The sequence below is a fragment of the Oxyura jamaicensis genome, chromosome 14 (assembly GCF_011077185.1).
Source record: "Oxyura jamaicensis isolate SHBP4307 breed ruddy duck chromosome 14, BPBGC_Ojam_1.0, whole genome shotgun sequence".
NCBI lineage: Eukaryota > Metazoa > Chordata > Aves > Anseriformes > Anatidae > Oxyura > Oxyura jamaicensis.
In genome coordinates, this window is record NC_048906.1 from 10,641,413 (window position 1) to 10,657,993 (window position 16,581).

General features: G+C 42.3%; 1 protein-coding gene across 1 annotated transcript; it reads left to right on the plus strand.

Moving 5' to 3' along the window:
• Positions 1–344: 344 nt before the first annotated feature.
• On the plus strand, positions 345–11,292 carry IL20RB (interleukin 20 receptor subunit beta). Its single transcript, XM_035339575.1, has 7 exons — positions 345–614; positions 4,053–4,179; positions 4,865–5,055; positions 7,899–8,023; positions 9,436–9,586; positions 9,907–10,052; positions 10,729–11,292. Exons 1-7 carry the CDS (start codon positions 542–544, stop codon positions 10,852–10,854), a joined length of 939 nt encoding a protein of 312 aa, XP_035195466.1. The 5' UTR covers positions 345–541; the 3' UTR covers positions 10,855–11,292.
• The last annotated feature ends 5,289 nt before the right edge of the window (positions 11,293–16,581 follow it).

A 16,581-nucleotide genomic window follows, 5' to 3' on the forward strand; every position in this document is an offset into this window, starting at 1 on the left:
ATAGCAGCTTTAAAAGTATTCAATGATAAATTAGACGACAAACCTCCTTTCTGCCAGCCCAGAGGTACACAGTCCTTCACCAGTTGTTTGCGCAAGGTGTGAGGCTATAGGCATGCCTTACTATTACTGGGGAGCTGTTGTGGTGCTAGGAAGCATCAGGATTTATCCACCTGGGGCGCTGAGCAGAGAAACAAGCATTTACAAGTACAGAAACTAAATGAAGATATCCTCCTTATTTCCTCCTTATTTTGTTTAATGTATCTAATTGTTAAATGAAACGGCATTATGCCATCTAGGTGAGCAGTTGTGCAGACCTGCAAAGAAATGCTGGCATCGAATTCCCCTGCCACTCCCTGTAACTTCACCCACACCAACAGCGTACACACATCTTCAGCGTCGGCTCAGGCAGCACAGAAGTTGTGGCTGAGATGGTTCCCGGAGTCTCCACTTCACTCGCAGCACAGCCAGCTCAGACAGGGCTCCCTGCCTAGGAAGGGAACGTTCTGAGCTGCGCGGCAGGGGATGAACGAGGGAAAAGGTGATGAGCAGGAGCAAAACGTTCCCAAATCTCGCCTGCTTCTTCCTCTGCGCTCTGATTGCACCTAATCTCACAGGTAATCACTAAAATAGCTTTAGTCAACTGAAGCCAAAATCTAAGAGGTTGAGAGAAACAAAAACTCTTTTGTCCTTTCATTAAGCCTGCCTCTACAAAACTTAAGCTAGATAGCACACGGTCATGTGATCCTGAGTTTTAATTCTTTGTCTAAAATTAATACTAGAATAAGTGAAAAAGACAACCTATACATTCCATGTTCTACAAGTCAATTCTGAAATCTAAGGGGAAATTTCAGTTTGAAGGAAATAATACTCTAATGCTGTATTTGCCTCTGCTCTTTTGCTGTTCTGTGAGAAGCTGAACTTGCAAGTTGCCTTTCAATGCTGGTGTCCTTGGGTACAGGGGCGTGCCCCGCCTGTGGAGTAGGTGCAGGAGAAGGTTATAAAGTGTTAATTACAGGCTCAAAGATCTTCACTGAGGGGCTTGTATGCCCTAGAAGGAGGCAGTACTTTTTGCAATCTGCTTCTCCAAGTGAAAGCTGGTCTCTAAATTCATCCAGAAGGTTTGTTGCTGCAGGGTCTCCTGAGTATGCTGCCATGCTTTTGCAGTGGTCAGTCCTCTGGAGACATGGCTTGTAAGTGCACTCAGGTTATGCTCAGGGCTGTCTTCTAAGGGTGGCATCTCAGCTCCTAAATTCAAGTTGTGTTTTGGTACATTTTGTTCTCAGCCTCAGAAGAATTGATTGTACAACTTGCTTGGACAGCAAAACACTTGGAATCTTATTTATAACTCTTAGTTGCTTGATATGGAAAAACATTGCCTCAGCTCTAACTTGCATGTTCTCTGAAAGTTTATTATGTGGAATAGGGACAATTATGACAAATATTTTTGAATATATGGCAGAACTGGGCAACTGTTCTTCAAATAATCCATTTTTATTTTTACTGTGTTTTTGATTACTAAGGCTGTGTGATGTTTCTGCCCAGGAGCCGTGCTGTTTGAGTTTGCAGAGTCCATCAGCCTTGCCCAAACTGATACTCATCCAATTTCGCCTTCCATGTTGTGACAGGCAGTGGGAGAACTTTCCACTGAGTGTCCCCCATTCCCTTGGCCTTCACATGAAGACTTATGTCTCCTAGTGGCCTTTCGTAGCAAAGAACATTGAAACTTAACGCTATTCCCACCACCATTGCCTTACCTATGGTGCTAGAAGCTTAGTTCTCTGACACTGTAGCACAAACTCTCAATGGCACTGAGTGAATAACTGCTGTGTTCTATGGGTTTCCCACGGGAAAGTTCAGAAGTACGTGGCCCTGTAAAAATCAGCAAGTGTGTTCTGTAGATAACACAAATTAGTATTAGGTTTTCGTGTATCTTTCCTTTCTTGGAGAAGAGTTCTTCCCAGCAGCAGCCTTTGGGCCCATCCCAAAAACTATTAATCCCAAAAAGAAACAAATCAGTGAAGTTTTTACAGAAACACATAAACTGTTACTTGGCCCAGAGCTTTTCCTAATGAAAGGAAAAAAGAAACCTTAGTGTCTGTATATGAACTTTTGTGGCTCAGATGAAGTGAGGCAACAGGCTTCACTGTACATAGAACAGTCATGGATTTTGTCAGCAAACTAGGAATGCAGTGTAGTAAGCTAAGTGTAGCCACGAAATGAAGATTGATCTCAGCCATATAAAAAAATAGTTCGGCAGCTATTAAAAGGTAAATATCCCAATTCAGAAATATCCTCTTCTTTTAAAAATGGTATCTAGAAAATATAGTAAGATAAGATTCTGTACTACTGAATACAACAAACTATATATCCAAAAAGTCCTAAAGTCAAGGGCTTAAAAATTAGGAAGCAACCCACTGCAAGCTACCTCTGTTCGGACCTGGAACATCATTGTGTATGTGAGTCATGTGGAAAAACTGGTGCCCAATCATGTAATTAAAGTCTGTTAGGTAATTCACACACTTAAGTATGCCAACTCCAGAAATTCACATGGGAACAAGAGTACAAGGAAAAATAGTAGTATACAGCAAAAATGTCAAGACATATAGAGAATGGACCAAGGGACTAAATGGGTGATTGAGACAAAAAGTGCCTTGACAGTTTTAGGGACCCACAGCCAGAACTGGTAGAACTACTGATGCAGCAAACTGTGAGTCTTCCATTATCTAAGTGGCAAGGAGATCCCAGAGATCTCTGGCATTTAGTTTAAAGAATGGCCGAGCGTTATGTAAACAGATTCAAATAACTTTTGCCAAAGAATCATATTGATTTGGCATCTTCTCCCCGCATTATTAATGCTTTTGTAAAGATAGGAACATGAGGAATATTCTAAAGGCAGAAGAAGAGTTGTTGTTCCAGTGCTGTAGAATAATAATCACCATGAAAATGTTGCTCATGGACTTGTTAACCTGGTTTTGATCCTGGATAGAATAATTGACATTAACTGGTTAACTTTATAATTGCAGCTTAGAAAAAGGCACCCTCTTTTAATGACAGTGAAAGACTAATGGAAGACAGATCTCGCTAAGAGAAACAGATCTAATTAAATAAATACATTTAAGAAAAAAAAAAAAAAAAAAAAAAAGACTTATAAGGGAAACAATCTTTACGTAACATTGATATATTGTGCCAGAGTAATTACCTTGTTTCTAGAAGAGTGTTGAAATTACCACTGCTACACTGGATTGGTAAAAACCACTCCATCCATTCCTCCCTTTCAGTGGTTCCTTGGGAACCATTCCCCACTGAGCAGAGAGAACATAATTTTCTTGGGACTGGAAAGTGGCAGAACAGAGGTAAGACTGTTCCCCTAGGGTAGTGCAGGATGTGCCTGTGGGGAATACTGCCTTCTGTGCTCTGGTCCAAACACTGCTAAGAATCTTACATTAAGATGTCAGAGGATAAAATCCATAAACTGTAATGTAGGCACCATCCCAAACTTATGCTTTGCTGATCTTGGAGAGAAACATTATAACTTCATTAGTCCATTGAATAAGTTTATCCAAGAAATTAATGAGGTAATTTGATTACAGCCTACAAGCACTTACACTATTAAAATCCGGCAACATGAAAAAAGGCTCTGTACCAGAGCCAGGATCTTCTGCAAGTGTCTAGACCAGTCAAGCCTGGAAAGAAACTGTACATTTATAACCCTGATGGGAATTGTCCATTGGAACAGTCTTTATTAAATCAAATAGGACAGCTTTCTAAAAGCTTGACCTTTTCTCACTGTTTTATTGGTATAATTAAAACCTCAGAAATAATGAAAAGGCATGCTTTGCCTTACTGTAAGGAGTACCAGCCTAACTGCTCTGTCACCTGCTCTTAGGTTCTCATTTCTTTGTAAAATACTTTCAAACACTGAATTGGCAATGGTGAAATGCAGAATTTCTGATGCAAACACAGTTTTGCATAATTCTATATTTTTTTTCTACTACATCCATGTATCTTTTTAATCTTTATTTATTTATTCATTTATTTTCTGGGAATTTCAGGTGAAGATGCTCTGCTGCCATCACCTCAGAATATCTCTATTCTTTCTACCAACATGAGACACTTCTTAACATGGAGCCCTGTGACCATCCAGGGTGAAACTGTGAGATACTCTGTTGAATTTCAGGGGTAACGTCTGGCTTCTGATTTTATGTTGTTTTTTCTTCTTTGCTCTTTCATCACTGTTTACTCAGACTTACAGTCCTGCATAGTTCAGATGTCTTGAACACTGTTCAGTTCACAAGTGTAAGAGAAGTTTGATACTCCAGCACAGTAGATCATGAGTGGAAAAAAAACTAATTTCTGGTTTAATGCTGAGGCTGTTTACAGGCCATGCTTCAGGTGATTGTTAATAGATACCTGAGTAATCCAAGGTATGCATTAACCCTACATACAAAATATACCTCTTTCCAAAGAATTCAAAAATTAGGAAGTTAAGTGACAGTTTATTTAGAAGAGGAAAGAGATTTATTCAGTGTTAGTCTTTTAAACATATTATAGAATCACAGAATGGGAGGGGTTGGAAGGGACCTCTGAAGATCATCTAGTCCGACCCCCCCACAGAACAGGATCATCTAGAGCACCTTGCACAGGATAGCACCCAGGCAGGTTATGAATATCTCCGGAGAAGGAGACTGCACATCCTCTCTGGGCAACCTGTCCCAGTGCTCTGTCATCCTCCCAGTAAAGAAGTGCCCCCTCATATTGAGCCAGAACCTCCTGTGCTTTAATTTGTGCCCGTTGCCTCCCATCCTGTTGCTGGGCACAACTGAAAAGAGACCATCTCCCCTTCCCTTCCTTTTCTTTTCCCCAGGGAGTATGAACGTGAATATGCTAATGAGAGCTGGATCCCCATCTGTGAGTGTTCACTCATCACAGCCACGGTGTGTAATATCACAGAGGATATCTCAGCCACTGTGGCCTATAACCTGCGTGTAAGGGCAGACATTGGTGCTCAAAGATCACAGTGGGGCACCCTGAAGGGTTTCTTCAATCGCATCACAAGTAAGTCCTGCTATTTGAGTTAAGCTACATCAGTTATGTTCATTTCTGAGTTCTGTTCTTCAGTCATGCCCTGACTGGTAGAGTGGTTTATCTGACAAGTGGTCATGAAGGATGATAATCAGTCTTCTGAGGGTTCCTACAGTTCACAATGCAACAGAACCCACCATTCAGGGACCTTACAGTTTTCCACAGCAAATTATCAGACAGCAGTTGTTTCAAACAGTTGAGGATTTCAGATTAGCCCCATAGTTCTGCCACTGACTGGAGCATCTTGCCTTTCTGTAAGCAGCTCTACCTGATCAGCTCCTGCCAGCTACAGCATTGCTGAAGGACTTGCTGCAGACAGTGGAGGACCCTCATATAGAAGACTAGAATTTTTCATTCCCCAAACTGCTGGAGCCATCAGCATCTTTTAGGACTTAAACTGTGGCTTTGGGCAGTTCTCATCCTGGTCGCCAAAAGGAGGTCGGTATGCTGCACATCCATTTATCAGCATCCAAGCAACTCCTCCCTCTAGCTCCCCAGCATCTTAGGTCCTCAACCTGTTTCCTTCAGCTGCCACCTTCATAAACCCTGTTGTAGTCTGATGCCAAGTCTACACCCAAACCTCACCTTTAATCATTGCTGAGGAAGACATGGCACAATGAGCTTTTTTTTCTTTCCTGACTGTGGTTTTGGTCCTCCCCTCACTTTGAGAGCAGGCTACCCAGAGTCTACTTAGCCTAGGACTTAGACAACCTTGTGACATAGTTCCTAGGTAGGATCTCAGGCAGGTACAGTCTGTGGGTCATGTTCAGACTTGTTTTCAGCCAGAGCCCATCTCAGTGGCCAGAGCTGTTTCTGAGCTCAGGGAGAGCCACAGAAGGGAAGATTCCACCACACAGCTGGGGACTTGTCTGGCCATGTCCAGAAGTGTGATAGCTATCCTCAGTGGTATCACACATTCAGTGGTCACCTTGCATAGCGAGTACTCTTTACCTTTATTTTTAAATGAGTCTTTTGAGGGCACCTGCTTGTCCTTTCACCTTTGTGGTAAAGAGTAAAAATGTCTCATGGTTTGTGCACATTGTGTCGAGGCCTATTTGTGAGATCTCCAGAGTGGCCACCAGGAATTACCTTTATACCCTTTCCCTGTAGTAAGGCATCACAGAGGCTTCCCAGTACAATTAGGTGTTTGACAGTTTGATCCAGTGTCTTAGAAACCCCAGTACAGTCCTCTTTCTAAGCTGTGAAATTTACGAAGATACAGCTTGCAAAGGGCTGTAATGTGAATATATGAACAAAGGAGACAGAAAAGGCATTATAAGTTGTTGTGCCTATACATTTTTACTGCCTTTACTTTGGTGTCTCTTAGTAAAACTGGCATTGAGTCTAGTAGGAACTAAGGAATTCAAAGCACAGCCTGCAAGTTCTGTGTGTGATTTATGGACAGACAGGGCATCAGCACAACCCACAGTACTCCTAGACTAAAAAAGCTCCAGACTTGAAGCCTTGGGTATAGATATGCATAAAGTATGGCAGTACATGGAAAACAGTTTTAACAGATCTTCCGTAAAACAACCACTTTAGTTGGTTTTAGTTCTTCATTTGTCAAAGTTAAGATGGTTGGTTGGTATCCATTGTGCCAGCACAAGAGATAAGTATTAAATGCTCGTGTTTGGTTAGTATTTGTGTCTTGCAGTGTTCATTTGCTAATACATTAACCTAATGTTATTTTTAACCTTCAAATGTTATCACTTTTTTTTTTTTTCCTTGAGACATGATCATGCTAAGCAGCTTATCAGCTTTTGATTTAAAAGTACAGAGTAGTTTTCCAGGCCTCCCATCTGTGGCACAGTCATCAAGAGCATACTTTGATTTCATGTGTTCTTACTCTTCAGCATTACTGGCAATTCACTGTGCATAAGAACAAATTCTGTTAAGAACATCTCTTCTGTATGTTCTGTATGTTCTCCTTCCTTTCTTGAAAGCAAAGAGGTTGAAACCAATTTTAGCTACAACAGAGTAGTAAAGAATGGCATAGGTAAGTGGTGCAAATATGATCTCTGTAGTCCCTTGAATCACGATTCATGAAGGTGCAGTGTGTAGTTTCATCCATGCTTGACTGATTCTGATAGTTTCACTAGTATTCCTCACAGCAGAATCCCACACCAAACCAAGCTTTGAATATCAGAGTAAGCATTAAGCAAATCACCAACAGATTTACTTGCATACTAGTTACAAAAACATGTCACAGCAGGTTGTCAGCCCAGCCAAGTATTTCTAAAACCATGTAGATACTGAAACAAAATCTGGATTCACGTGAACTCACTGAATTAACCTGAGGCTTATGTTATTTTCCCTTTCACCTTTGAATAACTGCCAAAATTCCCATGAAGGAGCAGTGGTTCCACAGTTCCTGTTCTGCATATTAGAGCTAAGATAATGCCCAAAAGCAGAAGAACAGGCCTGATCTGGTGTCTCAATTTCTGGTTGCCCAGCTGGTTCTGCTGCTGTTGCTGTTGATCACACCCTCAGGCCAGACACTTCCTCCATCAGAGAAAATTCAAAACCTTCAAGTCTGTGCAACTCAGCTATTGCCAAACTCCCCTTCACAATGACAGTCACAGTCTTCCTCCTGCTCAAAATCTCCTGCAGTATCTAGACAAAAGGAGAGTAGCACAGAGAGATGTTTCTCCCCCACTGAGGCAACCAGCCATTCCAGATTAATATTACTATGCTCATGGTGGCAGCTGAAGGACAGTCATGGTGGGGACCCTCTCCTCCTCTCCTAGCTGGGAAAAAGAAGACTTGTTTGAAGATTTGCCTCAGGTGTGATAACAGTGCTCTCTCTCTGTTGGCAGCTTCCCTGACCCCACCTCCAATGAAGGTCATAGCAGATGGGTATCATTTACTAGTGGAGCTGAAAGACATGGGGCCTGCCTTTCAGTTCTGTGTTCTCTATTGGAAGAAAGGCCAGGAGAGTAGGGTGAGTTTTACCCTTGGATTTTGGGCACAAACAGAAAGTCCATGTGATTTAGAGTGAAAGCATGCAAACATTTCCCAAGGGTCTGTTTTTCAAGTCCAAGATGCTGCTGTGAAGCTTCCCAGAGACCATGTGTGCCATATTCCTCTGCACTTCAGGCTGGTCAGGACAATTGCAGCCTGCTTAGTGCATTCAGAGCCCTGATGCTTTCATATTCCATGGCTGTTAGTTTAATAAGCTTTTGAAATGAATCTTGACTACCTTTTGGAAATCCAAGTAAATGAGTTGAACCTAGCCCATGAGCTTAAACATTAGAAAGAATCCTATAGGCTTGTGTCTAATTTCCTGTTACAAATGAAACGCTACTTTTCTTCAATATATGATATTAATCACCTAAATATTAATTCCAAACTTCATAATAGATTTTACAAACTGGACTGTCACAGACATCAGGTTTACTGGTTAGCACATGTCCAGATCTTTTAATCTTCTACTATTTTAATAATTGTCACATTGGACATATCTGATTTGACTTTTTGCAATAGGTTATACACTGAAAGCAAGCAATGACCTGATTTTTCCTTGAAATCTTTTCAAACTAACGGCTCTCAAGGTCATGTTTCTGTGAAGAAAGGTATTTTGATGGAGAGATGGACTTTGCCCTGCTAGAAGAGCCCTACTGGCTTGTTGGAGATATCAATGTGTATGTGATGGTGGAGGCCTATCAAGCCTCCTGCAAGCACAGGCTTTGCCTCTGCAACCCAGCAAGATTTAATTGCTGCACATTTTCACCTGTTCTCTCATGACTCGGCAGGCTGGGAATAGCAACTTCATCTTGCTAGCAGTTCGTGGAGTTGCATTTGTTACAAGAAAATCAGGTTACAAGAAATTCAGGTCAGGTTAATCTGCTGTTTAAACTATACTGGAATGTGTTACAGTTGCGCACAACAAATTCACTCACTCCTCACTAGCCCAGTTCACCTCCTCTCTGTGCTCCAGTTGTAGTGCAGCTCTTGCACCCCTATCACAGCATATCTCTGGCAGCCTTACCACATCATGCTAGAACAGGCATGATTTTTGCTTCCCAACAAAAACCCAGATCCCAGATAAGTCATCAAGCCTGGGGAGTAAGTCATGGTCTAGTGTTCTGGCTGAACACCACTCTTTGGCTCATGACTCTCTGTTTGCATCCCTTCTTAGTCTTCCAGGCATGTGTGGTCTCATTCATGTGTGGTCTCATTCTGCACTCAACTGCGATTCTTAGTCTGCTGTTTTTCTATCTCCTCTTATTCACACAATCCTCTGTGACACCTCCTGCTCCTATTATTCTCCTTCCTTTTCTCCCAGTGAAGTCTGGGCTAGTATTATATTAGGAATCCTACGTTCTGATGTTCTCTTTCCTGGGCCTATGGCAGATACAATGGAAGATGGTGAAAGATGTCAGCTCCACAGTTCACCTGGACACCATGGAGGCAGGACATGATTATTGTGTAAAAGCTCAGACATACGTCGAGTCGATCAACAGAAGCAGTAGCTTCAGCCAGACACAGTGTGTGAGGGCACAAGGTAACAGCCAGCCTTCCTGCCTCTTCCCTTTGTGTAGTCATGCCCCAGGAGGATAACCCAGCATCTCTTATTTTTGTTTACAGCTATTATCTCCTGTCTTGTTTATAAATGTGCTACCCATTTGTTCCTTGGGGGAAGTAAAAAAGGAAGACTTGGGAGTGCAGGCCCCTGCAGTGGCATGGGTATCCTTATCTGGAGTGGGCTGACAAAAAATCTCACCAGAGGGCAGTGGGAAGGGCAGCTGCAGAGGGCAGAGTCTGATTTCATTGTGTGTTTTGTCCTCACAGGCTGAGAAATTTTGCTGCTTCTGTTGTTTCTAGGTGGCGGATCCCTGTGGCTCGTTACTGCCATGATGTCCTCTGCTGGCTTTGCTCTGGCTGCTTTGACCCTGTTTTTCCTTGCCTGGAAAACAAGTAAAATCTTTCAGTATTCCTGCTGCCCCATTGCTGTCCTGCCAGACACACTGGTAACTTTTTTGCTTTGCTTTATTGTTTTTAGGGTGATGTATATTCACAGAAGCATGTGGCAGGTAAAAAAAGCAGACACATGCATATGAAAACTAGTTTATTCCAGTGTGATGGCAGAACTGGTGTCCAGGGGAAAGAGCAAGTACACCGTTTATCGTAACTTCAGAAACAGGACAACAGAAAGTCCATATGAGCAGTCAGCTGAGCTGTAGAGGTGAAGCAGCCCACATGAGGTGGCTGCATGGCTGTCACTGCCTTTGGCCTAGAGCCCTGAGTAGGGACAGTGCTCCTGGTGCTTGCAGGAAGCAGCTTGGGAAGCACGGGCTGACCTTGCCTGACCAGCTGCTCCCTGAACAAAACAGCTGTGTCATTGGCAACACAGCCCCATGTCCTCTGGCACCAGCACTGAGCTTCTTAACTCCTTGGCGAGGATAAAACAGTTATCAAAAGCAGCCTCTTGCTCACCCAGGAGGAGTATATTGAAATCAGTAGCTTAAATGTACTGTCCAGTTCAAGGGAGAATGCAGGCAGGAGCTTTTGTGGTTGTGATCTGACCACTGGGTCTCTGCACAGTTGTGGCAGGCAGGATGAGAGGAGGTTTGTGGGGAGAGGTGAAAGATGGTCAGACTAGCTCATCGGTCTGAGGATGTTTGAATGAGTGTATTTGTTTTACAGAAAGCAGCAGAGCCCCCCACCCAGCTGATACTGTGTGGGAATGAAGAAGCTGAGCAATGTGATCTGATGGTGTGTGTGATGCCTTCAGAAGAGGTTCTCCGACTTTGGATTCAAGAAACACTTTAGTGCACCCCCCAAAAAAAAATCCCTGATCCTGTGGAAACATCTTCTAAACAGACCTGGCAGATCGTGCTTCAGCAGGTGTCCTCAGAGTACCGACAAGTAGCAATGTTATCTTTGTGTATAAAATCTGCTGTGAAAAGTGTTGTGTATAAGCATGCGGCCTGCTCTCTTCCTCTTCATAACACCTTCATCCACCTACAGAAAAGCCAGTAAAGGCCACAGGTGACAACTACCAGTTTCTGTACTTTCCCTTCGTATCCATACCTATGACCAGACAAAGGTTAACTCAGCTTCCCTTCACCTTTCTCAGCCACATGGATGGTCCCAAGGTAGAGCCCACTCTTCAGGCACCAGTTCACCAGAGCAATAAATGTAGAGGTCCCTTAAGTGCCTTAAGTCTCTTAAGACCAAACCACTTCAGTGTCAGCATTTTTTGACTCTGCAATTATAGCTCTCACTGCCAGGACAAGTCGTTTAACACCTGGGTAGCAGACCTGTGGTAGGTAGCAGGGATGGGGAAGGCACTGCGTCCTTGCAAGGTTGCATCAGATCACCAGGTGGCAACAAAGCACCGCGAAAACAATGAAAGCGACAGCCCCAGCTCCGGCTGCTCCTGTCCAGGCTGTTTTGCCTCCCCAGCCTCCCTGCCTCCGCATCCCGCTTCCTGGCCGAACCCCACTTTCATGCTGCAGCGGGGATGCTTGTTGCTTCATTCCTAACAATATTAGGACCTAGTGGTTATTGTTAATAACGGTCAGGTTGGTAGGGCTGAATCAGTAGCAGACTGTAGGGTAAGAAATTCTGTGAGCTGGCTCAGGGTTGATAGTCAGGTTGTGGCTAATGAATGGGGAAAAGCCTAGCTGCAAATACTTCATACAACGAGTCCCAGACAAGAGGACTGGGGAGCAAAGAGGAAGAGGTGGCATACATGGCCTAACCCGATGAGTGCTGGAAGGCCCAGACAGTTCTGCTGCTAGGCTGAGCTGGGAGGCTGCAGGGAGAGGCAAGCAGTGACTGACTGAGCTGGCAGCGGGTGGCAGGGAGCAATGGCCAGGTGAGCAGGAGAGTTGGTACTGAAGTGCTCTCCTGAGCATGCCTACGAGCTCTCTGCCAAACATGTCTCCAGATGGCTTTGCCCAACGCTCAGATTTTCGAAATAGCTCCCCCTTACTGAAGTCTCGGTGATAACACTGGGTTAGTGAGCTCCTGTGCTTTCAATCTGTCTTTATTTTATTCCCCATTGGCTGGAATGAGTTCAGTGTCTTGGTTTCTAGTGTGGTCCACAAGGGTGTTCCCATACAGGAAACTGATCTATTGCTTGTCCAATCCATGAGCAGCCTTTGCACTTCTCCTGTCTCTTTTCCCCCTGACTTCGTTGCATTACTGCAGTATTGGCAATTATTTAAGGAAACAGGAAAGCAGGGAAAGAAAAGGATTGTTAATTTGAATGTGAATGGCTTTTAAGCATTATTTTAATAGATATTTTTAGCATATTAAGCATAGTGCATATGTTTCTTTCCCACTTGCAATAACAGATTTTATGACCTTCCTCACTGCCAATAAAGCAGTTAAGAAGTTGTACAAAAATGCTTAGACAATGTTAAACAAAAGAGACACACGGAAAACGATTACAACAGGGAGACAGAAGGGAAATGTTTAAGTGCTGCTGCTATCTTAGCAAGACAACATTTACATCAGGATATTCCAGTTTGTGTCTGTGGAGACTTGAAACCAAATTTGAGATGCTGACTGTAAGTACCTGGAAAGTTTCCAAGTTTGAAGTATGTGCTGCATTTTGCCAAGCTTGAAAATTAAGGAATAGAACAAGAGCAATTATTTTGCCATCCATGCAGCCAGTAATATGGTGATATTGCTGTAGGGAGCTGCCATCAGTCACTCTTTTTAGTTCATTCCCATGCATTGAAAGAGTTAATCGTGCCGTAGCAGTCATGGCAACGGCTGCCTTTGATAACTGATCTTGCTCCCACGACCATGCATCGCAAAGGCAGGATCAGAAAACTAATTGCAGCAAAGAGCAATGTGTTCTAATGAACTTTGCTCTGTTTCTTTCCATTGGTATGGTGGTAAGTGGCTCCATTTCTTTCTAAATACACTTCTTTGTTACTTTCATCAAAAGATGTTGCATGAAAATAAAGTACAAACTTGCATCACCTTTTCAGTGTGTGTGTTTTTGTTTTTTTTTTTTCTATGCTGCTTATAACCTGTGGGATGTAATTCCTAAAACCAATGTGTTCCTGCAGACTTTGAAAAAGCAGAACAGAAGGAATGTTGATAAGACCTGTTTTCAAAGAAAAAAATATTTAGTCTATTGAATGCAGACCAGCAAAAAGACTGTTGAATACATGAACTTTTAAAAAAGGGGTTACATGTTATAACTCAACTGACAAGAAAGCAAGAAACTTGATTATCTGTTCCATAACACTAACTGGCTGGAATATAACTTATTTTTTCCTGTGAAGTATATTTCCTTGGAAGTATATTACTGTTGGCAGTTTTTAAGGGCTGCTGATGTTAATGTGCTGTCCAGCATTTCACTCTCCAATTGAATTGAGATTTATAACTTGATAAATTACCATTTCAAGTATTTTCTGTATAACTAAAGTATGATTTTTTCTCTTTAAAAGTTATATTTTTTCTTAAAAAATCAAAAACTATCCAAAAGCACTACTTTGACTACAAATTGTTTTCAATTTTCTGTGAATGCGTTATGTATCCTAAGTGCTACAAAGATAATAAATACCTAAAGCACTGCAGATAAAGATGTTTACCCTTTAAAGAGCTCATGTAGAAGAGATTCTGTTGCTATCAGAATACCAAACTGCAGAAACACAAAATTACTCAGTTCAGATCTATTATTGTCTTCTCTATAAACTGAACTATTAAAAAATAAATAAATTACTAAATCAAAGTATAAAAGGATTTAAAAGATGGCAAGGTTAAGTGAAATTGCCCAGAAAAATACTGCACATGGAGCCCTACTTTGGTTTCATTCACTGTATGGGCTATAATTTAGCTCTTGATGCAGAAATAGCTGCTTCTGAGGAGTTAAAGAGACTTCCCATTGCCAGACGTTGCCAGATGTCAACTGGGATTACCACACGGTCGACATGAGCAAGTCCAGGAGGTTCCTAAAGCACCTAGATGATAACTTCTTGGTGCAGGTGCTAAGGGAGCCAACTAGGAAAGGTGCCCTGATAGATCTGTTGCTGGAGAACAGAGAGGGTCTTGTGGGGGACGTGGCAATTGGTGGCCGTCTCAGTCATAGTGAGCATCCATTCCAACTCGGGATATTCTATGACTCTATGATAACAGTCAACAGCAATGAGGAAGGGCACTGCAGGGCATGCTGTGGGACGGCTCACACAGATGGTGTGCTGCAAGTGTGGCTACAAACTGTTCCAAAGGGATTGACAATGTCCCTGCTGAATAAGGAGAGATGCTGAGGCCCAAACCAGCTTTTACGGGATGCTGCAGTTGCCTCATCGGGACTGGGCAGATTTCTGAGGGCAGTGTGCTAAGTCTAGTCCCTCAACACCCTCACTGATGATTTCTTAAAGCAGCTAGCCCAAGAGTCAATAAGAAGAGGAACAACTTGGCTTTCTTGAACATTACACCAGAAAACACTCTTAACGTTATTGTTGATGAGTTCAGGAGATATTCATATCCAAGAGATGATCACAATACACTTAGTATCAACATCTGTGTTAGCAATAAGGACAAAACATCAAATATCGTTGTGCTAATTTCAAGCAATGGTAGTACGGGAGAATTAGGCAGCTTATTAAAAAGAAGAGGTAAGGGGCATGCAAAGAGAAAATCTTAGCAAGTGGCTTAAGTCCTTTTTAAAGACTCCTTAAGGCCTTTTTAAAGACCCAGGGGCTTAAAGAAAATGCATTCTACCTGTCAAGAAAGACATTAGTAAGAACAGAGAAAACTTGGTATGCTGAAATAACAAGGTGAAGGGAGATAGTACAAGCAACAGGACACCCTTCAAAATCCTGAAGTTAAATTTTAAAAAAAAAAAAAAAAAAAAAAAAAGGATCACAAAGGATCTGATTAAAAGCAAATACACAATAAATCAGGACAAAAAGAATTTGAGATACAACTTCCTAAAAACATCTAAACTAATAATAAATCCTTTTCCAATTACATTAGAAATGGGATGCTTGCCAGGGAGTCTACAGGGCCAACAGCTTGTTTCAAAGCAGATCTCAGAGAAGATAGAGCAATAGCAGAAGAATGAACTGAACTTGTAACAACTTTGTTTACTGTGAAGGATTTTATTAAGGCTCCCAGGCAAAGTCCTTATATCTGAAAGCATAGGATTACCTTTCACAAGTGGGCGTGCTTTAATAAATCACACAATCTGGATATTATTCAGCCTGGAATTCCTGCATGTGGATGGGGGACTTTGCTAGCTGTGGTGCACCACTCTTCATACATTCCCAGGATAATTTAAACTGTGAGAGACCTCAGGAGGGCTCTAGTCCAACCTCCTGCTCATGGCAGGGCCAGCTCTGGTGTCAGACCAAGTTGCTCAGGGCATTATCCATTCTGGGCATGGAAATCTTCAAAAATAGAGCCTGCACAACCTCTCTCAGCAACCTGTGCACCATCCTGACTGGTAAAAAGAAATGGCTCCTTACATTGTGACAGAAGCTCTCTTATATTATTTTGGGCATAACACTGAACTTGTCAAGGCCCAGTAGTTTTGATATAGGTTGGAAGTTAGGTTGGACTGTGGGGTTGGATTAAATGACTCCCAGAGATCCCCTCCAATTAAAAACATTCTACAGTTCACATTTGGCAGAACTATTTTAACTGAGTGCTCTGAATCTATATTAAATTATGCAGTCCATTTAGTTTAATGGAGTTAATATTAACATATGCAGAATAATAGACCTATGTGAAACCTGAACAGTATGGAGCCTCCAAATAGAGCACATTGTGAAGAAAATGGGGACCTCTTCAAAGATACACACACCATTAGAGGCTGAGTGGAGAGGTGACCTGTAGCCTGCTTGAGATGTTTCAGGAAACAGAACAAAAAGGACTTTTCCCCATCTAAAACTCAAGGAAAGGGTTGTAAAGAACTTACTCATGATCAGCTGAGAGCCTGCAAATATTACCTCAGGCTCCCAACCTAGGCAGACAGTCCTTATGCTACTGCTGAGCTTTTTCCCTCCTGCAAGTTCATTCCATTTAAATTCCCAGAAGATTTATTGCATTTTTCTTTTGAACAATTGCTCTTTCATTTTGCCCCCCTACTGAGGTCAGAAAGTTCACATAGTCCTATGAAAGTTGCCTTTGATACAAACCAGCTGCAGCTCTACAGTTTTTATTACTACATATTGTGGTGTTCAAATCTACCCCCCACTTTTTATACGTATAACACTTATCTGCTGTGCTTTCATTCTGTTAAATAGCATCCTGTTTGTCCTTCAGGTTGCTCATACATCTCATCCCTCCTGCCGCTATCCAGACAGACTGATGGCTAATATTTTTCCCCCTCTTTGCCAAGTCCTGGCCCTGACTCCCTCTTCTGCCATCTGGTGCAACTTCATTGTTAATTTTGACATTGTTATCATACTGCTAAATTTGGTACTTTAAATCTAGCTCCAAACTAAACCAGTTTAGCAGATGCCTCTCACCATCACTGTGTGTCTTGTTGGGATAGCCTCACTCAAGCCTTCTAGCTTCTCACATTAC

What these genes read in the sequence shown, in the direction of transcription:
- IL20RB (XM_035339575.1), top strand. Translation starts at nt 542, where the DNA reads ATGAGCAGGAGCAAAACGTTCCCAAATCTCGCCTGCTTCTTCCTCTGC. An exon ending in TTTCTTCAATCGCATCACAA is followed by an intron (nt 5,056 to 7,898) that starts GTAAGTCCTGCT and finishes CTCTGTTGGCAG; the next exon opens with CTTCCCTGACCCCACCTCCA. An exon ending in CTGTCCTGCCAGACACACTG is followed by an intron (nt 10,053 to 10,728) that starts GTAACTTTTTTG and finishes TTTGTTTTACAG; the next exon opens with AAAGCAGCAGAGCCCCCCAC.